General features: G+C 37.5%; 7 protein-coding genes and 1 long non-coding RNA gene across 11 annotated transcripts; 2 read left to right on the top strand and 6 right to left on the bottom strand.

The window, feature by feature from the left end:
- Nucleotides 1-1,283: 1,283 nt before the first annotated feature.
- On the bottom strand, nt 1,284-3,129 carry LOC104788453 (delta(8)-fatty-acid desaturase 1). Of its 2 annotated transcripts, XM_087451584.1 has the most exons (2): nt 2,064-3,067; nt 1,284-1,967 (listed from the first exon to the last, which is right to left on the bottom strand). In XM_087451584.1, exons 1-2 carry the CDS (start codon nt 2,798-2,800, stop codon nt 1,448-1,450), a joined length of 1,257 nt encoding a protein of 418 aa, XP_087307710.1. In that variant the 5' UTR covers nt 2,801-3,067; the 3' UTR covers nt 1,284-1,447. The 2 variants fall into 2 exon arrangements, with proteins under 2 accessions (XP_087307710.1, XP_010512510.2); XM_010514208.3 differs by having other exon boundaries at nt 1,284-3,129.
- Nucleotides 3,130-6,028: 2,899 nt separating this feature from the next.
- LOC104789830 (uncharacterized) lies at nt 6,029-8,056 on the bottom strand. The gene has a single exon (XM_010515471.1). The coding sequence runs from the start codon at nt 8,054-8,056 to the stop codon at nt 6,029-6,031; it is 2,028 nt and encodes a 675-aa protein (XP_010513773.1).
- A 623-nt stretch (nt 8,057-8,679) lies between these two features.
- LOC147945032 (uncharacterized) lies at nt 8,680-10,692 on the bottom strand. The gene has a single exon (XM_087512787.1). The coding sequence runs from the start codon at nt 10,690-10,692 to the stop codon at nt 8,680-8,682; it is 2,013 nt and encodes a 670-aa protein (XP_087368913.1).
- A 19-nt stretch (nt 10,693-10,711) lies between these two features.
- Nucleotides 10,712-11,333, bottom strand: LOC104789829 (uncharacterized). The gene is made up of 3 exons (XM_087512786.1): nt 11,322-11,333; nt 10,767-11,231; nt 10,712-10,717 (listed from the first exon to the last, which is right to left on the bottom strand). The coding sequence occupies exons 1-3, from the start codon at nt 11,331-11,333 to the stop codon at nt 10,712-10,714; spliced, it is 483 nt and encodes a 160-aa protein (XP_087368912.1).
- A 619-nt stretch (nt 11,334-11,952) lies between these two features.
- Nucleotides 11,953-13,507, top strand: LOC104788452 (uncharacterized). The gene is made up of 5 exons (XR_768298.2): nt 11,953-12,253; nt 12,353-12,449; nt 12,560-12,729; nt 12,837-12,981; nt 13,166-13,507. It is a non-coding gene; the product is annotated as an uncharacterized LOC104788452 (long non-coding RNA).
- Nucleotides 13,499-15,305, bottom strand: LOC104788451 (reticulon-like protein B6). The gene is made up of 5 exons (XM_010514206.3): nt 14,837-15,305; nt 14,433-14,613; nt 14,197-14,338; nt 13,962-14,031; nt 13,499-13,869 (listed from the first exon to the last, which is right to left on the bottom strand). The coding sequence occupies exons 1-5, from the start codon at nt 15,024-15,026 to the stop codon at nt 13,703-13,705; spliced, it is 750 nt and encodes a 249-aa protein (XP_010512508.1). The 5' UTR covers nt 15,027-15,305; the 3' UTR covers nt 13,499-13,702.
- A 454-nt stretch (nt 15,306-15,759) lies between these two features.
- LOC104788450 (RING-H2 finger protein ATL68) lies at nt 15,760-16,722 on the bottom strand. The gene has a single exon (XM_019246189.2). It carries the CDS (start codon nt 16,562-16,564, stop codon nt 15,920-15,922), a length of 645 nt encoding a protein of 214 aa, XP_019101734.2. The 5' UTR covers nt 16,565-16,722; the 3' UTR covers nt 15,760-15,919.
- Nucleotides 16,723-21,169: 4,447 nt separating this feature from the next.
- On the top strand, nt 21,170-22,272 carry LOC104788449 (peptidyl-prolyl cis-trans isomerase-like). 3 transcript variants are annotated; one of them, XM_087452249.1, is made up of 2 exons: nt 21,170-21,295; nt 21,590-22,272. In XM_087452249.1, exons 1-2 carry the CDS (start codon nt 21,268-21,270, stop codon nt 22,057-22,059), a joined length of 498 nt encoding a protein of 165 aa, XP_087308375.1. In that variant the 5' UTR covers nt 21,170-21,267; the 3' UTR covers nt 22,060-22,272. The 3 variants fall into 3 exon arrangements, with proteins under 3 accessions (XP_087308375.1, XP_087308376.1, XP_087308374.1); XM_087452250.1 differs by having other exon boundaries at nt 21,187-21,295; nt 21,593-22,272; XM_087452248.1 differs by lacking the exon at nt 21,170-21,295 and having other exon boundaries at nt 21,352-22,272.
- Nucleotides 22,273-22,815: the final 543 nt, after the last annotated feature.

Genomic DNA, 22,815 nt, shown 5'->3' with positions numbered 1-22,815 from the left:
CCGTTATGGACCGGCTTTGGTCTTTCTGCCAAAGGTACCTTTGTGCACATTAAGTCACTTCTCACTTTTCATTCTTTACATTATGGAGCAAACATGCACACACAGTCACAGACATACAATTTCTATATAATAACTGATCATAGCTATGATAAACAATGTTTCTTCTGAATTATGAACGAATTTAAGATCATATATGCTGACTTCACATTAAACTCACAGCTGTTAAGTAGAAAATTGTTTTGCAGATATTTTATAACACGACAACGAAAACTAATGTTAAGTTTTTGACCATGGCACATTCATATATTGTAACATAATCGTGGGTTTTAAACAAAAAAAAAAAAGAAAACATAATCGTGAGAAGTCTAAAATAAAATCAAAAAGAGGAATGATTGTGGAAGTGGACTAATGTTTTGCTGTTTTTGTGTGTGTTTTATGAAAAGTGGAGTAAACTTACAAGTCACACAAAGACATGATGATGTTCTCTTCTTCTGCTCCACATTTTGTTGCTTCCTTTTTTTTACTGTTTCTCTACCACGTTTGCAGCTATTTTGAACTGTTCTCTCTCCCTCTCTCCTAGTTTTATAGATAAAGACTGGTCTTGTGTCTTCTATTACAAAGAAACTAACCACCAAATGTTTTCGAGGCTTATCCGTTTAGCTTCTCTTCCTCATTTGTAATCTACGAACCTGCCAAATTCAAGATTTCACCACAGGATCACTGATTACTAGAGAAAACATTAACAACGAGCTCTGCCTCATAATCATTAATCTTTGAAAAGATGCACTAGTTCAGAACACTCAACGCTTTCATCTCGTCTTACTCAGCTTAATGTGTTCTTGTGATTGCAACATATGATCATTCCGAAAATATATGTGTATTCTTCTTTCAGACCATTAGAGGTACCCATGTAATCACGGGCTTAGGCCTGTAAAAAGTGGTGCATAACTAAAGCCCATTATTTGAATACCAAAAAATATAGTATAAATAAACCTATAAAGCCTACATCTTTGCAACGTTTCGTGGTTTCGAATCATACAAAGACCGTTGATCTTTTTAACCTTTTATACAACTAGTAGTATAAGGTACAAAAGGATATTATCAAATAGCATCCACACACGTAACGATGTAAACACGACAAAACATTGAAAAGGCCAAAAAGCCGCAAAACCACAAAGTCGCAGGCATCAAAAAGAGCCATGTGAAAGAAACTTACAAAAATCATTAAATACTATAAATAAAATCATTATGATACGAAGAGTTTTTAATCTAACAGTAAAAAAAAAAAAAATCAAATCTCGATTCAATTTTCTCTTTCAATTCTAAAAACATCTCTTCTTCCCCAATAGTAAACATAATAACGAAATCCAAAGATTCAAAAAAAGCATAATAAAAATAATAAAAACATAGTATCAAATTAATCAAAAGCTTGATTAATTATAATTTTTTAGCCATGAGTATTCAAAGCTTCCCAAACCAAGTTCTTAACCACAGGATTAGCCGCGTCTCTAGCTTGATAAGCTGCTTTCTTCAAAGTACTAATAGTCAACACATTCGCATCAAACCACGACAGACTCCTATACGGAAGATTATGCTTCTTACAAAGCTCTTGAACCACCGGCGAAACTTTCCGGAGATGACAACGAGGCATACGAGGAAACAAATGATGCTCCAGCTGAAACTGTAACCCACCGTAAAACCAATCCATATACGACCGACACGAGATATCGATCGTTCCCGCCGCTTGTTTCTCGAACCAGTCGCTGCCTTTTGGTGGACCGACGTAAACATCAGCGGCGAAATGGTTAAGCGTGAACTGAATATGCTGTAACGCCGTGACGGCGAAGCTAGTGAAGACGAAGAAGAATCTCTCCGGCCAGGTTGGTAGACACGAGACTAAAAGAGGGAACCAAGTCCAGAAGACTAAGATCCCGGCGAAGTTTAAAGCACGATCTGGTACTTCACGTCTGGAGAAGAGTAAAAGAAACGTTTGAATGAAGAGATTGATCCTTCCGAAGCACATGACTGGATAATAAGTGAAGTGTTGGTAACTGACTAAGAACCTCGCGACGGGATCGAAGGTGAGTTTCCGATCGTAGAACCGTGAGGTCAACGAGGTGAAGAACTTTGTAGAGACGGCGAAGACAGGGATGTGTTGTAGATCTGGATCGTAATCGAGGCTGTTACAAGCGAGATGATGAGCGTTATGAGTCCATTTCCACCACGCGATCGAGATTCCGGTGAGACAGTTACCGGAGAGAAGCTGAGCGAATCTGTTGTAAGATTTGTTAGACATGATGACGTAATGACCTGAATCGTGGCCAATGTAAGCGCTCTGGATCCAGAGGAGACCGAGAAGCGCGGCGGCGATCTGGTGAGCGAAGACGGAGGTGCAAGCCAAAACGCAGTAGAGAACACCGACGAACATGGCGGCGATGAAGGATAAAGTGTAGAGAGTGACGTGTCCTTTGTTATCGAAGAGACCTAGTTTGCGAAACTCGGCGGCCATACGACGGTAATCGCGGGAGACTTGGGAGACCTCGAAGTCTTTGATGTGGTAACCGGTGAAGAGGTTATCGAGATTGTGCCAAGCTGTACCGGGATGGAATGCGATGAAGGCGTCGGTTACGTCTTGACCGACGAGGTTTAGGATGACGGTTTCGCCTCCGGGGTGAGATTTAATCCAATCGGAAACGTTGTAGACTTTGCCTTGTATCGCGATCCATAGATCTCCAGATTTGTTGTGGTTTTTTAATTCTTCGTTTGTAATGTACTTTTTCTCCGCCGTCTCTTTCGCCATTGACGAACGAACGAACGAACGAACACACACAAAACCCTTTTTGGGGGTGCTCAGAAACGGATCTGGGGGAATCGGATTTTTGAATCTCTCTTTCTCACACACAGCGCTTATCTCTTCGCTCTTTAGTATTATCCTCTCTCCTCATCCTTATATTTTATTTGGAGAAGGAAAAAGGTGACGTGGCGAAAAGCGTGTCGATGTAAGTCGTTCTCACGTGTGAGAGACTTAATTTTTTTGGGGTGTAATTAAATGATTGAGGTTGATTGTTACTAATTTTTTTGTTTTGTTTTGGGGTGGAAATTAATCAAAAATGGTAAGAGGGACAATTATTAGAGAAATAAAGAAGTGGTTAGTTATGGTAATTTTAATTTAATAAAGGGGGAGGGAGGAGGAAACTTAGTGCTGTCCATGGAAATTTGAAAGACAGAGACCACGTGTTCGGTCTCTTAGATATTTTTCTGTACGCTGTCATTGGTTGTTGTTGCCCGTCAATTTTCTTTATTTTCTTTTCTTCCCCAAACCCTTCGAAGACCCAAAACTGAAAAGGAAAAGTATCTTAATATTGTTGTGGTCAATACAAAATCCCAATCCTTCTCCTTTTTTTTAATAAAAGAGGAAAAAAATAAAATTACATGAATTACATAAAGTTTTGATTTTTTTTTTTTACTATAAAAATTACATGAATATCTTATTTTGTAGTATTTAGTATTTTGTACTGACATGAAAATATAAAGTTTAACCTAAGGCTTACCCGTATTATGTATGGGTTTCATGTGGTTTGTAGCCGCAGTATATTAATGACTTTTTGGCATATTCCGTTTTTTTTTTTTAATGTAGAAAAATATTTGATTCTTAATGCACTAGTAGTAGGCAGCAGCACCGTCCTTGTTGTCCAACTGCTTCTCCGAAGACTTGGTATCAAAGATACACAGCTGTGTTCTCTTCCATATCTTTTTCTGATTTCTCGTTAACTCATCCCCCAGATATTTTCCCCTCACATTCAGATCCCTTTCTTTTTTTTCTTCTTATATAATTCCAACTTTAGAATACTTAAGAGTAAAATGTTTTTTTTTTTTTTTTTTAATAACTTTTCTATTAATATTATTAATGGGCCTCTCATTAATGGGCTCGGCCTCTAATAATATTATTAGAGTACTTAAGAGTAAAATGTTTGTTCGTCGTGTTTATGAAGATAACAATAGCTTCGTTATTTGGTTTCCTCTCTCTCAGATTTGTCTCAATGGTATTGGTAGGAGACACAACATATAAATGTGTTTTTATGTCTCTTATTAATATATATATATATATATATATATATATATATATATTTTTTTTTTAAAAATGTAAATTTATTCGTATGAATTTCTCTTATGCGACGACAAATGACAAGTCTTTGATACATTTTAAAATTGTTATTTAAATTTATTGCATTTAAAAATTATCATTTAAATAAGATAAAAATTTAATTAGAATTGCCAAAAAAAATGTCATAATCTAACTATTGTATAACAGCATATAATCATATTTTGTGATTTTGTATTAATTTATTAAAGATGAAAAAAATATACTAGTAGATAGTCTTACAAATAACAAAGAAGCAGAAACGGTAAATTAATACAAAATCATATTTCATCTTTAGTAAATATATTCATATTTTGTGAATATAGTAGATAGTCTTACAAATAACAAATAAGCAGAAATGGTCTCGTTACTGAAACTAACAAAATGTAATGTCGACCTAGCAAACAACAACTCTAACATAATTGGAATGGAGGGCACAAAATCATCTTCTTTACTTTCAACACCCAAGCTCTATAGTCAGAATATATCAACAGGTAAGCAAGCTCGTCATCGTCATCGTCATCATGCTTAGCTAGCTTCAGCTTCACCTGCTCAGATTCTGCCTCGTCATCGTCATCGTCATCATGCTTAGCTAGCTTCAGCTTCACCTGCTCAGATTCTGCCTCCTTGTTGAGATACTTCTAAGAGAGAGCAATGGCATCCTCATAGCTGTTCAAAGTCTTGAACCCAAAATTTGGGTTTAAGCTAGTAAGTTCCTTCAACAAACAACAAATAGATTCAATAATTAGTCACACAAAATCATTTAAGCTTGAAACCAAAATCTCCATTTAAGCTTGGAAGTTCATTCAACAATAACAAAATCATTGGCAATAGTCATGGTAGATAATCATCAAATAATTTGGTCCAAAAAAATAACAAGATCAAATAACAACGGTTTGCACAAAAATTGTTTGGTTGTATGTTATTAAAGTGATGATTAGTAGTTTCAATTATATAATATACTCCGTCTGTAGCATTTTAAATGATCACTACAAATAAAAAAGGTGTACCACATCACTTATTTATATATTTGCATCAATTATAACAAATGATGTTAGTTTTTGTTAAGATTCTAACAATCGATGCTACATACTTGTAGCATTTGTTTGTAATTGATGTTAAAATTGCTCATTTGTAAACAATTGATGCTAATATTAGTTAGATTTTTTTTATAAATAAATATTATTTGTAAATTTGCTAGCATCATTTTTTAGTAAATTTTTTATCATTTGGACAATTAATAATAATATTTGTTTTGTATTTTTTTCCTTTGAAGTGATGAAAATTAAGATAAATTAGTATTAATTTAAATTAATTGATGCCAATTAATTAAGTATGGCATCACTCACTGATTCTAAATAATTTTGATAATATCACTTATATTGGTACTATTGAATCATTTCCCATATTAAAATTATTAATCATCTAGAAAACCATTCCGGACAATATTTATATTTATTATTAAATCTAAATAATATGTTTTTTTTTTTTTGTATTTGTTGGACAATGGCTCACTCGTTATATCGAGTTATTTCTTAATTCTAAAAAGGTTTAGTCTTTTACTCCTTTTCCATGTAGTATTCCAAATAAATATAGTATATAATTAGGTTTAGGCTTTTCTTGTTATTGTTTGTTTTTATTTAACTAAGACTTTACCCGTTGACTCTGTTTTTATTTTGTTTGTTTTCAAGTGCGATATTTTTAGTTTTATTCATGAAAGGACAGGAAAAGTCATATACATACATATTTAATACCCTTTGATTCTCTTATAAAAAATACAAATTAAATTAGCAAATGTGAGGGAACGCCCTCAACTAGAAATTAAAAGAAGACTTTTTGTTTTTTTGTTAACGAATAAAAGAATATATATATTTTTACAAAACGCACCTAGATACTTAGCGAAGCTAGTTCATCTGTAACCATTCTGTAATGAATTGTTCGTTGCTCACTGTACTTAATTTCAAAACAATTAAGAGAGCAGCAGTATACATCAGGCATGGCATCGTCCATGACTTTCAAGATGGTAGGAGATATACATCGTGACTTGCATTGGTTGCAAAATGGCCGAGACATACTATTGTTACGAACCGCCACCACAGTTTCTACGCTCTCATACTCCTTTATTGTTATTTCCATTTTTGGCTCGATAGCTCTGAAATCTCCTAGCACACAGTCAATATGCAAAGTAAGCCCACAATCTTTACACGTGTAAAACCATTTTTTTGGATCTGTTTCTTTCTCACAAATATCACACCAGTATGATCTACATCCACTTCCATCTTGATCACCATAACTTGGAGAGAGAAAATGATCGTCGACTCTATGCTTTACTTCATATGGTAATAGCGCACACTTGAAGTCCAAGACGTATCCACAATTATCTTCAACGCATCTGAGCACATGATGTGCTTCTTTGTTGCAAGCACTGCAAACTCCTCGTGGTGATGTGTAAAATAAGGGATGAGGATGACTTTGATGTACAAATGGCTCGGTAACTGAAGCACATCTCAAATCTATTCCAGGCCGAATTAAATCGCTACGATATCTGAAACCATTGGAACATAATCCACAAGCCTCACAATTAAAATAACCACTTATGCCGTCAAGACGATACGGGTTGTTACTTACCATATGTCGTTTTCGTCTAGGCATACTAGCGCACATCTCATGGAGCATGTAATCACAACTCATGCAACTGTAAAAAGGATGGTGATGATAGATAGGATAAGCGCATGCCTTGCAACTCCTCCCTTCAATAAAGGTACCAGACTTGTCGAGTCTTAGCTCATGACTTTCATGCAAGAAATGTTGTATTGTGTTTTCATCAATCACCTTGAATGGTTCGATATCTTCATCTTCTTCAGGTTCATCTTTCATCTCTATTCCGTCCCATACATCCTCTCTAGTAGCGCATTTGGTATGGTACACTGAGTCGGGACACTTTTTACAAGAATAACCTCCGCAAGCCCAATCCATCTTCTTTTGACAAACACGACATACTGAGTTCACCACACCAATAAGAGACGTGCGAGAAACGCGATGATCATGGCGATTTATGTTGATGACCCATGGGAATTCAGAGCAATCATTGTGGGTCGTGAAATTGCATGGGAGACAGACATATGGGCTTCGATCTCCATAAAGACCGCAAGTGGTGCAAGTAAAAGAGATCATTTGAGGCATAAGTGTCAGTTTATGGTCATGAGTGTTTAGGTCGTGATGGTAGAGTGGTGGTGGGTTAAGAACACAATGCAAATCCAAGGTAAAGTTACATGTGGAGCAATGATAAAAGGCTTCATCAACAAGTTTCTTGCCACACAAGCGACATTTTTCATTGGTATAAGCAGGTGGTTCACCATTGAAGAGTTTTAGAGGGTGTAAAGGGTGGGAAGGATGGTTTACCTCCGCAGCGTACTTTGCGCAGTTCACATGGAAAGTCAAACGACATTCAAGACATTTGTAAGGATGTCCATCACCATCTTCTCCGCAAGTAGCGCAGGTGAAGCAGCTTTGCCACATTTGTAGCTTGAGTTTATGGTTATGGTTTTGAGGAACATCAACGACCTTCGGAGGTGGGTACTTGGCACAATCCAAATGAACTTTTATACCGCAACGGAAACAACGATAATGTTTGATATCTTCCGTGAACTTCACTCCACACAAACCGCACCTTGAAAGGAATTTCAAATAACTTGTTCCAAAAGTCAAAGTGGTGCCACACGTGTGAGAAGGGTAGTTGATCTCTCTAGAGGGATTGCTGCATCTCTTGTGAGCGTAAAAATCACATTGGCTGCAGTAGTAGCCATCACTTATAGATTGGTATTTGATTCCGCAGCAGTTACCCATCCGTGCAACTTTTAAAGGCGTCATCAAATGATCAGGGTGAATGGGTAGTTCCACTTCCATAATGTCCATTGCGTAGATTATTACAAGGAGCGAAGGTGAGAAAGAGTGCAAAACATAAAAGAAAGAAAGAAAGCTAGGATTCTACTTTCAATATGTATGTAATATGGTCTCTCTCTCTCAATTTTTGGGATTTTATTTCTCTTATTTCACGTAATGAAGATAAGTATTAGCTAGATGACAATAACAATATATATACCCTTCTGTATCTGAATCTAAAGAGGGATGGTCTTATATATATATACATCCGTTGAACAAAAAGCAATAATCGTGTTTTTAATTTATAGTTTTAAAGATCAACCTGTATCTATTAAAAAGTAAAATTTAGATCATCTAAACACAGCTAACCAAAGCATGCATCCACCAATTTTATACTAGTTCTAATGCCAACGAAGCACGATTTACATGGCCAAAAGTATTTCTTAACAGGGGTTTAATTTAAATTGTCAACTAATAGCTGTTGCGTTATTGTCATCTAAATAACAAATTGTATATCTAATGTCTAACAGGCAGCCATTAACCATCCATCATTTTATATTGTGCTAAAGTTAAGTCTTTATTTTTTGACTTCGTCGAAGAACAATATAACAAGTAGCAGAGGTATAACGTGAAATATTACAAAAATTTTAAGAACTTTAAAGCAAGAATGCACTAAGTGTATACCTGTGAGTACCGAGGTACTTTTTGTCAAAGCATTTCATAGAGCAATAATAATAGACACTAGGAATTTCATCGAAATAATTGTCAGCGATGACTTTCAAGATGACAGGAGATATGCAACGACACTTACATTGGTTGCAAAGTGGTCGAGACATACTATTGTTACGAACTGTCATAGAACGTATGTCTTCAATGAGCAACTCTGTCACGTCTCTTTCTGGCTCGAGACCTCGGAAATCTCCGAGCACACAATCGATATGCAAAGCTGTCCCACAATCTGCACACGTGTAAAACCATTTACTTGGATCTGTTTCTTTCTCACAGATATCACACCAATATTTACCACTACTCTGCTTTTCACCGTAACGTAATGACAGAAAGTGATCGTCGACTCTATGCTTCACCACATATGGTAATCTAACACACTTGAAATCTAACACGTACTCACAACTATCTTCAACGCATCTGAGCACATGAGATGCATCTTCGTTGCATGCACTGCAGACTCCTCGTGGTGATGTGTAAAATAAAGGATGAGGATGACTTTTATGTACAAAGGGCTCTGAAACTGAAGCACATTGCGCATCTAATACATGTTTACCAGAGTAGTATTTGAAGCCATTGAAACATACCCCACATGCCTCACATTTAGAACAGTTGTAGCGAATTTGAGATAGAATATACGGCTTATTGCTTACCATATGTCGTTTCCGTGTCGGCAAGTTAGCACAACTATCGTGGAGCTGAAAATTACATAGCATACATTCGTAGAAGGGAGGGTCATAAATAGGAGAAGCACATCCCGAGCAAATCTTCCCTTCAACAGAGTAACCATGAGTGTCAAGTACAAGGTTATGCTTTGTATGGCAGAAATGTTGTATTACGTCTTCATCTATCACCTCGAATGGTTCAATAGGTTCATCTTCTTCAGGTTTGCCTTTCATCTCTTCCCCGTCGGATACATCTTTTCTAGTCGCACATTTGGTATGAAACACAGATTTGGGACATCTCTGACAAGAGTAACCTCCACAAGTCCACTCTGTTTTCTTTTGACAAACTCCACATACAGAATCCACAACACCAAGAAGAGAAACTCGAGAAACGCGGTGATCGTGCCGGTTGATGTTTATGACCCACGGGAATCCAGAGCAGTCATTATGGGAAGTGAAATCACATGGAAGACACACATAAGGGCTTCGATCTCCAGTCAGACCGCAAGTGGTGCAAGTGAAAGAGATCTTTTTCGGCATAAGGGTAAGGTAATGGTCATGGATGTTTAGGTCTCGAAGATACAGTTGTGGCGGGTTCAGAACACAACGTAAATCTAAGGTAAAGTTACATGAGGAACAATGGTAAAAAGCTTCGTCAACGATCCCTTTTCCACACAAACGACATTTCCCATCTGAATGAGCGGGTGGTTCACCGTTAAAGAGTTTTAGAGAATGTAAGGAGTGGGAAGGGTGAGTTACCTCTGCAGCATACTTTCTACAACTCGCATGGAACGTCATAATAAAACACTCGTAACAATTGTAAGAGTATCCATCACCATCTTTTCCACAAGCAGCGCATGTGAAGTGGCGTGGCTTCATCTCTAGGTTGAGTTTATGGTCATGGTTCTGAGGAACATCAATGACGTGCGGTGGCGGGTATTTGACACAGTCCAAATGGAACCTTAGACAACAAGAGCGACAATAGTAAAATTTGATACCGTCCATGATCTTCTCTTGACAAAAATCACATTTCAATTCTTTTCTAGAAGTATTATTGCTGCTTGTAAGAACAAGAGTGATGTTGCACTTGTGAGAATGGTATTTGATCTCTTTAGCGGGGCTGCTGCATGCCTTGTGGGAGAAGTAATCACATTCAGTGCAATAGTAGCCATCACTTATAGCTTCGAATTTGATTCCACAACAGTCACCCATCCTCCCATCTCTCAAAGGTCTCATCGAATGCTCATGAATCGGTACTTCCACCTGCACATGATCCATAACATATGTGAGTTTATGGTTACGGCTGTATAGGTCCAAACTAAAGTTACATGTGAAACAATGGTAAAGCTTACCTCTGCCTCATATTTTCCACAATTCACATGGAATGTTAAATTGCATTCATGACATTTGTAAGAATATCCATCGCCATCTTTTTGGCAAGTAGTGCAGGTGAAGCAGCTTTGCACCATCTCTAACTTGAGTTTGTGGCCATGGTTCTGAGGGACATTAATAACCTCTTGTGGTGGGTACTTGACACACTCTAAATGGAGGTTTAAACCACACATTTGACATCCATAACTATTGATCATGTCCCTGATCTTCTGTCCACATGCACAACATCTCGGAATAATATTGGTCATAAGAAAAAGTTCAGCCTTGAAAGTTTTGGGAATATTACTGCATATCTCGTGGAAGTAAAAATCACGATTGTTGCAATCACTTTTAGCTCGGCCGTCTTTTCTTCTGTATATACGTGTCCATCGTTCTTTAAAAGGCGTCATCACATGATGGTGAATTCGTAGTTGCCTATCCATGACCTACGGGATCGGAGTTACAACGAAGAAACTTATGTAAATTGTACAATAAGGAGCGAAGGAACAAAATAAATGAAAATTTGAGTTACATACCTTTGAGTTCATTTCTATATCGTGATGGAGATTTCTTGTTTCTTAGACACTTCTATAGCCTGTAGGAATGAATACCAATGAGATCTAAAAAGACTTATAGAACCAATATAAAGAGTAGAGCGTTGGGAAAACAGAATATATATTTTTTTTCTTTTAATAGTCAATTACTAGTTACATTATTGTCGTAGGAAGTTTTAGATCTGACACGACAACCACTAAACCCATCTACCATGTCATCTAGCATGCTAAAGTCCACAGGCAGGATTAGATTTTTGTAAATATAATTTTTGGTATCATGTGCAGTCCATGAGGTGTTTCCTTATTATGTCACTTGAATTTCATATATGACTAAAGTCTTTCATATAAGTTTATTTATTGACTGACTTATTTGACTTGTTTACTTTACGCTGGTTAAAACTTGATATAATATATTTTGACTTTGTCGAATCAGTTTACTAAATCTTAAGGGGAAACCTGTAGATTAGATATAGAAGATAGATCCAAATTATGAACTCACTCTCAACACTCAAAAGGATATTTTGATTTGTAACGACGGTTTTTTCTCGGCCGTTGGTTGGTTCTTTGGATTTGGATGACTCATATTGGGCCTTTGCGGTTTAAAAAGCCCATTAATAATAAATGTTCCGACGAGTAGAGTGATCGATCTCTTCTTTAAAACGTAACGATTGTGTTGTTAATTAATTTAATCATGGATCAATTGAGAATTTTGAAAGAGAACTTGAACAAGATCGAGTTCGATGTACACGAAGAAGACGACGACGAAAAAGAAGAAGAAGAAGATCTCCGAAGATACCATTCCCCCAATGGCGTCGGTGATATGTCGGACCCTGATTCGAAGAACTTTTAGTGGTTTTAGGTCCAATTCGAGGTATCCGATCTCTAATGGAATCGAATCACCTGCTCATCATTAGGTATTTTACTCATAATTAGATTAAAAAAAAAAAAAATGTAGTTGGGTGTCATGATAATATAGGTTTGCTTGTTTTCAATTTCTGTAATTTTTTTATTAGATTGAGAGGTATAAAGCAGAGATTTAAGAAGCTTCAGGAATCAGAAGCAGATAAGGAGTGAATGTTGCATGGAGGAACTCGATTAGAAAAGAACAAAGTAAGTCTTTTGAGTTAGAAATAAACACGTTTTATGTATTCAGAGAGGAATCACCCACCATATATATAAGTTACAGTTTTCATATTTTCTGTATTTTCATCTGATTGCAGACCTCAATGGAAAATAGCAAAGTGCGTTGTGAATTGGATTCAAAATTACTTGAAATCAAACACTAGCATATGAAGTAGGTGCATTCCTGAAGTTGAAAACTGAACTTGATCTACTTATTCCCGGACCGGACGCCACAGAGGCTCTGACTAGGCATCCTAGTGTGGACAAGGTTCTTATACCAGAAGGGACTTTATTTTAAGCACATGTTGCACTGCTTTCATTAAATGTGGGGCAAGTTTTATCCTTTCTTCTTATGCGATTTCCATATTTAACTAGGAGAAGCCTGAAATCTTACTTGGAAAAAGGTGAAATGGAGCAATCCTTGCAAAGGTTTGGAAACAGATTTGAAGGAAACACGACAAGAAAGGGATATAAGGCACGGCAAGAACTGAAAAAGCTCAAACAGCAATTGCTAGAAAAGGTTAGCAGCTTATGTAAGAGCTTTTTTTTTCACTTGGTCCATTATTGTGAGATTCAGGGTTCCATATGTTGAAACATAATAATTAGCTTTTGGTTCATTAGAATGCAAATTGTTTCGTTTTCTAGCCAACTCCTAGGATTTGCTAGGAAGTAATTCTTAACAATGCTTCCTTGCCTATTTATAGGACACTGAGGAGTCTGAGAAAATGGATGAAGATAGCCGACTGATTGAACAACTCCGCCAAACTAATGAGTATCAAAGGTCTCAGATATCACAGTTGGATAAAACTCTCAAGCAGGCCATGGCAAATCAAGAGGATAACAGGTTGAGCAACGACAACCAAATCCGAAAGTTAAAGGAAACATTTGGGGACTTAAATCACAAACTTACAAATTGTTTGAGAACAATCGAGTCCAAGAATGTGGAACTTTTAAATCTTCAAACTGCCCTTGGCCAGTACCACGCTGAAATCGAAGCTAAGGTTTGGTATTTAGAAATTCTAAATATCTTCCCAAAATTTGATTAACTCGGAATTCACATAAAAAGCCAAAAAAAAGTAAACTTACAAGGAAAAACAAAAATTGTAGTCAAAATAAAAGATATGAACGCCAAAGGAAGAAGAGTAACTTTTTTTCTTTTCCGGGCCAAGTAAAAAACACAAAAGCGCCCCGAGATACAAAGGAAAGCATCAAGGAAGAGGTTGCTTCACTCTAAAGTCTCTCTAACCCAACTTTGCCTTAAGGGAAGCAACATGAAGCTTAGAAAGAACCTTCTCATCAAACACCATGTAATGTTTCTTCAGCTCCTTCAACGTCTTCTCTGCAACAGGATCTACCTTGTCCTCGTGTTTCTCATACAGCATTGGTACTGTATGCAACACCACAAAACCTGTTTTTTTTCACACACAATTTAGAATCAACAACCGAAAGGATGCATTTTTATACAATAAAAACCGTTTTTTTGTCGGTAAAAGTACTTACAGATGTATATCAGAGTCAAGAAGTTGAACCAGTTGCCCACAACAGAGATTACCCACAGTCCAACAACCACCTGACACACCAAATACATACTAGTTTTTATCAAAAAAACCATGATACAAAACGAGGATATATCATATAGTCAGGATTCAGGAGGGTTCTCATATTTACATTGAACAAGTTCTTAAGGCATAACAAGTGGAAATATCTGCAATAACAAACTGAAGATAAAACTAACCATCAGAAATTTCTTCAAGTCCCTTCCTAAGGCAATGCTCCTTAAGGTGACAAAGGCCTGGTTCAGCTCGTTTCTCAGTGCAGAAGCAATCAAAAGGAAATGTTCCTCTTTAACACTGATTTCAGGAATTTTAGGTGGAGTCCTGGACATAACAGAGTTTTAGAACATTTCAAGCAAATCAAAGAAAGAGAAACATAAATTGATACATGATTAAGGCGACAAGAAAAAAAGCTTACTTGTTCATAAAGGCATGAGCATTGGACAATAAAAACAGAGCTGCAAGAGCGAATATCAAAATGTGACACACAAGACTCAAGAAATGATACTCAACCAGTTCAAACAGAACCCATATCGCCGTGGCTACACCAAGAACTGCAGCTGAGAGCTTTTTGTCCCTCCACAAGAACACATCTGCCGCTGCAAACATAATTTCAAACAAAAAAAATGTAAAACTAAAAGATAAAGTCATCAAACCACATAATCAATCTAAGGTTAAGATGGAAAGTTTCAGACAGCTCGCATTGTAATCAGCATTTAAATCAGATACGAGATCCTCCTCATATAGCAGATCAGGCATCGACAAAAAGACGATTGAAAGAGGAAATAAAGAGAGTGAGATGAGATCAGAATGAAAACGTACGTAAACCACCACCGAGAACCTTATGAACAGGCTTCTCTCTACCAAACAAACGATATATCTTGGCCTTCAAAGCTGAGGGAGACTCTGGTTTCTCGTGCTCGGAATCAGACGACGACGATGAATCGTGATCGTGGATCTTGTCCATCAGAGATTCTTCCGTCGGCATAGCTTTCTCCAATTCTTCCGCCATTGTCGTCTTTTTTAACTTTCTCCGATTTCGATCCAACGTGATGAGAAAGGAAACGAATGGTACTGAAATAATAGGTTTATTAGGCTATTTTTATGCACGACCCTAAAGCTTCGGGACCGGAACCACAAAGATACGTTAACGGCGTTGGTCTTTTCGAAGAAGAAAAAAAAAGAAAAAGGAAATGAAACTGACGTTAACGTTTAGTGCCTTGAACGTGGAGGCAACGAACCAAAGGATCCAAAAAGGCTAGTGTGGCCTGGTGCGCTTTTTTTTACTTACATTACCTTTCATAAAGTAACCGACAAGTCTAAGGAAACTCTGTACACGTGGCGTTCATCGGATCACTGTCGAATAATATCGACGGCTCTCACTCGTTTTTCTAAAAAGCAGTGGACAAAACGACGTCGTGTGAAAAGAGACAAGTCTATCTATTATTATGAGGAATTTAATGGAAGTTAAATCTAGAGGGGACGTTCTTTTTTACATTCTTTGACTACGTTGGCACTACTGTAACATTTTATTTTTAATACACAAAAAAAAATTTTGGGGATCAAATTGCTTAGAAAACATATTGTTAAGTCAACGCCACCAATATTTAGGGACATTATATGTTCAAATCTCAAGTTCCAACTATTTTGTTCCCATCTTTAGAAACATTCATCTCCGACAATTAATCTGATGTAATTTGATTATTTACATATTTGACTTTATTATAGTGTAGTCCGAATCTCGATTAGAATATAAAAGAAGATGAATGCAATCTCGATTACACTTTTAATACAAGACAAAAGAATATGTAAAGCAAATCAATCAATTATATATTATTACTATATATGATACCAAGGTAACAAGATATTATAATAAATGCCACGGAGCAACAAAAAAGGAAAGATTTATCTTCTGGATCTTCTCCGATCGGCGGCGTATTGAGACAAGGGCACAACTTCCGACAAAGGGGTTGACTGAGGTGTAGTTTGCGGCGTCGGAAGTGGAGAATTCCGGCAGACGGGACAAGAACCATTTAGCTTAAGCCATGCGTCAAGACAATAAACATGGAAGTAGTGTTTACACTCAGGCATCATCCTCAACATCTCTTCTTCCGTATACTCACATAGACAGATCGAACACGTCGTATCTCTTCCTTCTCCGTCGTGGAATCCATCACCGCCGACGACGACGGAAGCGATATCTTTAGTGAAATGGAATTTAGGGTAAGAGTTGATGATTGAGTGATCAAGACCTCCAACGACGACGTTTCCGGACTCAAGATCGTCGTCTTCGGCTACGAATATGATTCTTGGGACGATTACGCTACGGTCTCTGAAAGATGAGTTTGCGGTTGCGGCGGAGGCAGAGAAACGGAGGCGTGAGGCGCGGCAGCAGATGTAAGAAGAGAGGATGATTGTGGAGATGAGAACGAGGAAACCTAGAGCTATGGCTATGGAGTAACCTAGGCCGAGGCTAGTGATATAGGTAGGGATAGGGACTGGAGGAGGAGGAGGAAAGACGGCTGAGGCAGCGGTTGAGGTGGTTGACATCTGATGGTGAAGAAAGAGGTTAGGGCCATGTGGGAGTGGCGCCGAGAGCGAGAGAGAAATGGAAAAAAAGAGTGATGGAGATTATTTTAGTTTGAGAGGTGGGTGGGGAAATGTAGCTACGGCATTGAATACAATGTTTGGCAAAATAATAATAGCTTTGCATTAATTAGGTTTTCTTGTTATAGGTTTTTGTGAATAGTGACTTCACTTAGTAGTGGACCAAGGAAGGTCAATTTTTGTAACGTATTTGATTTAAGTGCTTGACCCGTATGACATTGACATGTGTGATATACTTTGTTCTTGTTGTTTACCTTTTAACTATTTCGTTTCATTTTATCACTACGACTTCTTCACTTCACTTTGTTAATGTAAAAGCAAAAAAAACATAACTCCGTTGCCGGGACTCGAACCCGGGTCTCTCGGGTGAGAGCCGAGTATCCTGACCAGTGATGTTCATATATTTTACCTTGAAGAGAGCAAGGCCAAAGCTCAAAGTTAAAAAGAAACATGGTTCAAGTGCTAATGAGGTAGTGATCAAGAAGGAACACCAGAGTTACCAAATAGAACCAGGGGGGATTTCATCACCTCCATGGTATTTAAACCAAGCCTGAAAAGGCATCAAAAGTCAAGCTTAGTGACTTTAAACAAGCTCACTAGGGAGGAAGTCCCTAAGGTACCCTTGTATATATTGCTTTGGAATTTTGGTATTTTGATTTTTGCTTTAGTGTTTTCATGGTCAGGGAAGCAAGGGAGTCTGAATAGAAGAGGAAGGGACAGGTAATGGACACTCGCGGTTCAGCTCGACCCCCCACTCGGACACGCACTCGACCGAGTCGCGGTCGATCTCCATCGTCGAGCTGCCCCACAATCCTTCTCCAAGCCACCAGCCTGACCCCAACTACTCCTATGACAGCATGCAGATGGATGTGGACAACTTCTTCCACAACCCCTAAGGTACCATCATCACCTTCACTTGTAAATATCATTGCATTTCATATTGTGTTTTGTTGTTTTTGATCTTGAATCCTCCATCCAATTTCTTTCACACAGAGGACTGTGTGATTTAAGTTTGGGGGAGGGTTTGAGATAGCATTTGATATTGTGTTTTGTGTTCTTATTTCAAATTTTTATCATCATCATGTTAGCACTTGCATAAGCATCTAAGGCATAGAAAAACCATAAAAATTTGAAAAATTTTGAAAAAAAATATTCATAAAAAAAGAGTGTTCATGTAGTTTGCATTGCATATTAGAATCTTGTTTAGCATGTTTCATTTAGGATTGTATAATATTTGCATTAGGGATCTATGATGAGTATTTCCTTGTTAGCTAGCTTATTCACTAGACTAGGATCAATGCCCAAGTTATTAGTACTTTGATGCTAGTTGAGTAGTTAGAAGCATAAGATTGAACCAAGCCTTGAATTCTTGCATTGCATTTGGTCTAAATTGAAGTATGTTGAGTTTTGAAACCATTTCCTATTTATAAGAACCTAATATTGACTTATAATTATCAATGTGTGCATTGCTTTAAACTCATGGATACCATATACATACTTGGATCATCTTTCTCCTTTTTACCACTCTTGTTGATCCAAGTAGCTGATTTCCTCATTAAGAATCAGTTCCCTTACCCTTAACCAAACCTTTCTTTCAAGCCATGTTTATTCTTGAGTGTGTGAGGCCTATTTTTGGGATTGAGCTTGGTAGAAAGTGTTAGGTTTGAACTGACAAGAGTAAGACCTTGTGTAGTTCTAGTTTGCATTTTTCAAACTAGATAGGACTAGGTGGTTCACTTGTTGGGTTTGGGACTTGGCTGTTATGAAAAGAAAAGAAAAGAGAAAGAAAAAGGGGAAAGTCTTTAAGAGGAGATTGTGTTTAAGCAAAATCTAGTGAAAGGATGGGAAGAAAAGTGTTGTTTAAGATGGTTCTAGTTATGAAAAGAAAAGAAAGAAAAGAAAAGTTTAGCAAAATGCTTATATGTCTTAAGAATAAGAAGAAAAGAGAACCATAGCAAATAAGTAAGAATCCCCCATCCCACTAGAAAGATCAAATAAGAAAGCATCTCCTAAGACTTGAAAACCAAAAGAGAAAAGGGCTAAAGAGAAAAGAAGAAGCAAAGGGTAGCACTAGGATCATTTGGGTTTAGATTGCTAGGATAAACACTTTGGGTACCTTTGGGTAGACAAGGTTTTATTCTTGTATGTGTCTAGGTGTTCTTACCTTTAGCATTCTTCTAAAGATCAATCCATTTTCATGAGAGAACTTTGATATTGACAAGCCCCACTCTAAAAAGAGACCATCATTGTCTCAAAACCCTTTATTACCAAGCCAAATGAGTTTAAGCATTGCATAGAATTGATTCATGTTCTTGATTAATGAATGTTAAAGGAAATGGTTGATTTGAATGCATGTGGATAACTAAGGCTCAAATCAATAAAGGTTGTGATATGCTTGTCTAAAGTCTTTTATTCCAGCTCATTCAACTTGCATCATAGTATTAGTAACTTGGACATTGATTCTAGATGGTCTATTTGCAAGCTTTAGGAGCTGAGATCCCACTTTCAAACCTCACTTACCTTCTTATGTCTTGCTTATTTGCTTGAGGGCAAGCAAAGACTAAGTTTGGGGGTGTTGATGTTCATATATTTTACCTTGTTTTCCCTTAGTATATTCACATCTTTTGCATCTTTTGCTATCCATTTAGGCCATTATTGTGTAGCTTTAGCACTAATCATGCATTAGAGTTTAGTTGCATTGCATTTGCATCTTTTCATGCATAAACAGGTGATTTTGGAGCTTAAGGAGCATGGACGCAATGGAGAAGAGATGTGAAGCAATCATGAGGAGGAAACAAGGGAGTTAAGGCTGTAACAACAAGGTCCAGAGTCCAACTCGACCGCACACTCGACCAGACACTCGACCGTGTGCTGAGGAGGACTCGACCGAGTGGAGATTGCACGAGAGAAGCCAGCTCGACCAGCCACTCGACCGAGCACTGGTCGAGTTGACCGAGCCGTTGACTACTTTGACTTTTTCTATTTTTAGGGCTTCCACCTTCCCACCTATATAAGGCCTTGTACCTGCAGCCACCAAAAGAGTCCAGCTTTTAGATATTCTCTAAACCTAGTTTTTACCTTTTTTTAGCTTTATTCCTTTTGCATTTTCATTTTTAGATCTTGTACTTTCTTAAGAAAGAAGACTAGATTCTTATATTTTGTTGGTTCTATAACTTTCAAGATATTGAGAATTTGAGTTTGGTCCTTTGATTAATATTGAAGATCTTTGTTTCATCTTTCTAATAATGCAAGTTTCAATATTTTCTGGGTTTTTGATTTGTTTCATCATGTCTTGTTGTGAGTAGTCTTCTTAGGATCTTGAGGATGGGTTAGGAGGAATTGATCTTGTGGTTTGTGTGATTTGGTCAAGCTTGATTGTTGTAGATCTCTTCGAGGCTAGATGTTCTTAATGCTGATCCTGAACGGAGAGGTTAGGATCTGATTTCAAGCTCCTTAGCATCACACCAATGTTTAAGAAGCATAGATAAGGCTAGATCTAGAGCTTACCATTAGGCTTGCTAAGAGATTAGAGGTCTTGTTTGGTTTGAGATGTATTGCTTAATGCCTGCTTGTGTAGATTCTTTACTTTGTGAGAACAAGTCTAGAATTGCATAGGTTTGATTGTTTCTTGACCATGAGAGTGGGAGAAACTTGTCTTAGATTTATATGTCTAGAGGTTAGCTCAAAGTTTGCTTGAGATTTGTTGACCAAGTTAGATAACCACAATGATAAGTTCATCCCATGAATCCATCCTCAGGAACCTTCTTTGTTTATTGAAATCTTAGTCTTAACACTGTTGCTTGCTTGTTGTTTGATTGGTTTTAGCATTGCTCTGTTTTTATTGTGTTGCTCTGTTTTCCGGATCTAGCCAACTCGACCTCCCACTCGACCTACACTCGGTCGAGTGCTGCTCGAGTTCATCCCTAGAACTTGTGTTTATGATTTGCATTTCATTCCTGTTTCATTCCTGTTTCATTCCTGTTGCATACATTTAGCTTTCAGTTCATTGATTGTCTTGCATTAGTTCATTAGTAGTAGTTTCTATTTCTGTTCTTGCTTCATTACTGTTTCAATCATTCAGTTTCATTTGCATTTAGTTCTTGGTTCTTGTAGTTTATTTTCTGCATTTTACATTTTTATCTTAGGATTGTTAGTGACAAACAATCTTTACATTTGTCTTAACTTAGATTCATATGCACATCTTAACTGTTCACAAACACTCATTTAGGATTGATACCTCTTGTACTGCAATAGCATAAGGGGAATTGAAACACCCATCCATTATTCCATTCATATCACCATTACTTACAATCATCATCCACCACCATCACAAAATACTCTTGTTTCAACCAGCTAGACTACAACGGATTTTGCTAAACAAACATAAAAAAGTCCTAAATATTTTTACTAATTGACTGACATTGTTAATGATCTCACTATCGCTCACCTGTAAAGTTCTACAACGTACATGGACATTAATTAGAAAGGAAGCTCAAAATTTAAAGACTTTCTTTGTTTATTCTCTTTCTTTTACTCAAATTAATTCTCAAAAGATGGGTACAAAGAAGAAAACCACAAGTCACAAATGCATTGACTATTACAAGGAATCAAAAGAGAGGCTTTTCATCACAGATCATTCCTAACAAATGATCAAGAACTTGTTAAAGCTACGAGGTATGTCAAAAAAATTAGGGAAGTTGCAGAATTTATTTCGGTCAAAGGGCCGGGGATAGAGATGAGATCCTACATGAGAGGTTTACTATCCTATCCTATAGTTAACTTACTTTAGTCAGATTTGAGTTAACCTAGAACTTTTATGTCCTCTTCTTACACGTGTACTTTATCGACTGAAAACTAGTTCTCCATGTATATATGAACCCTTCCTCGCCAAACATCACTAATAAATCTATCTCTCCGAAAATGGCAAACCCTAAGGTTTTCTTTGATATGACCGTCGACGAGAAACAGCAGGTCGGATCGTGATGGAGCTCTTCGCTGACACGACCCCACGGACGGCGGAGAACTTTCGGGCCCTCTGCACCGGCGAGAAAGGCATCGGGAAGCTTGGTAAGCCACTTTACTACAAAGGATCACGCATCCACTCTGTGCCCCCAGGATTGATGTTATGCGGAGGAGACATCCTTCTCGGTGACGGAAAAGGAGGCGAATCGATCTATGGCGAAACATTCGAGGATGAGAACTTCGAGAAGAATCACACCGGCCGGGGTGTCCTTTCTATGTCCAATGGTGGTCCAGAGACCAACGATTCTAGGTTCATGATTTGTATGAGGAAGTATGTGGCACTTGACGGCGTGCACGTCGTGTTCGGCCAAGTTATTCAAGGAATGAATGTGGTTGACAACATTATGAAAGACGTCGAAACTCCTAGCCTGAAGCCTTCCAAGACTGTCGTGATCGCCGACTGTGGTCAGATTTGAGAGTTTTTTTTTTTTAAATCCTATAACTACAATGGTACGTAGTAGCATGTTTGGTGTGGACTGTTTTTGTTCTTTGTTTGGATTTGAGTTTGGTGTGTTTTCTGTTCTTCGTTAGGATTTGAGTTTGGTATTTCCCTCATGATTTAGATTGGCTACCACTGAATAATGCTAAGCATAAAACCAACAATGAATGGGAAGCATAAACCTTAGCTATATCGATACTGCAAAAACCAATCCGAAAATCTGTTTTGACTATATATATCATCACGACTTTTTCCTAAACGATTCTTGTTATATTTAGGCGTCACGTCAGCAGCGATTACATCTAAGTTAAGGCCTACATGAAACTTGCGCGGTTGGAAGAGCTTAAAGCTGGTAATTAAGTAGCCTAGGTAGGGGTATTGATTGCCTAAAATTAATATGAGAGGATACATAGTTTATTGAATATGAGAATCAATCTCCTAATAAAGGCGCCTTTGACATCACGAAAAGTGTCATAAACGATGAAAGATTTCAATCATATGTATTATTATCCACTCTAGTTTAAATCTCTCTTCGAGAAAGAACGGATGCAAGCATGTGTGATGACTTGTAGATTTTAACGCCTCTGTATTTTGAGTCTCTCTTTTGCGTACTCTGACTTATGAAATATCACAGTTGTACGAACGAATGATGAAATCAATCAGAGACGCAGCGCCGGGTTCAGAGGAATATCACAGCACCACCAGCCAAGCCACAACAGAGAACCAAAAAAAA

The sequence above is a fragment of the Camelina sativa genome, chromosome 5 (assembly GCF_030686135.1).
Source record: "Camelina sativa cultivar CO46 ecotype springtype chromosome 5, ASM3068613v1".
Lineage (NCBI taxonomy): Eukaryota > Viridiplantae > Streptophyta > Magnoliopsida > Brassicales > Brassicaceae > Camelina > Camelina sativa.
The sequence above is the reverse complement of the archived record's forward strand: the minus strand, read 5'-3'. Positions and strand labels throughout refer to the sequence as shown.

Bases quoted from the DNA above. Each gene is read 5' to 3' on its own strand.
- LOC104788449 (XM_087452249.1), top strand. From the start codon at position 21,268: ATGATCAAGAACTTGTTAAAGCTACGAG. The intron at 21,296-21,589 runs GTATGTCAAAAA...GACGAGAAACAG, and splicing joins GAACTTGTTAAAGCTACGAG to CAGGTCGGATCGTGATGGAG.
- LOC104789830 (XM_010515471.1), bottom strand. From the start codon at position 8,056: ATGGACATTATGGAAGTGGAACTACCCATTCACCCTGATCATTTGATG.
- LOC104788451 (XM_010514206.3), bottom strand. From the start codon at position 15,026: ATGGCGGAAGAATTGGAGAAAGCTATGCCGACGGAAGAATCTCTGATG. The intron at 14,614-14,836 runs GTACGTTTTCAT...TTATGTTTGCAG, and splicing joins GGTTCTCGGTGGTGGTTTAC to CGGCAGATGTGTTCTTGTGG. The intron at 14,339-14,432 runs GTAAGCTTTTTT...TGTTATGTCCAG, and splicing joins GCTCATGCCTTTATGAACAA to GACTCCACCTAAAATTCCTG.
- LOC147945032 (XM_087512787.1), bottom strand. From the start codon at position 10,692: ATGGATCATGTGCAGGTGGAAGTACCGATTCATGAGCATTCGATGAGA.
- LOC104788453 (XM_010514208.3), bottom strand. From the start codon at position 2,800: ATGGCGAAAGAGACGGCGGAGAAAAAGTACATTACAAACGAAGAATTA.
- LOC104788450 (XM_019246189.2), bottom strand. From the start codon at position 16,564: ATGTCAACCACCTCAACCGCTGCCTCAGCCGTCTTTCCTCCTCCTCCT.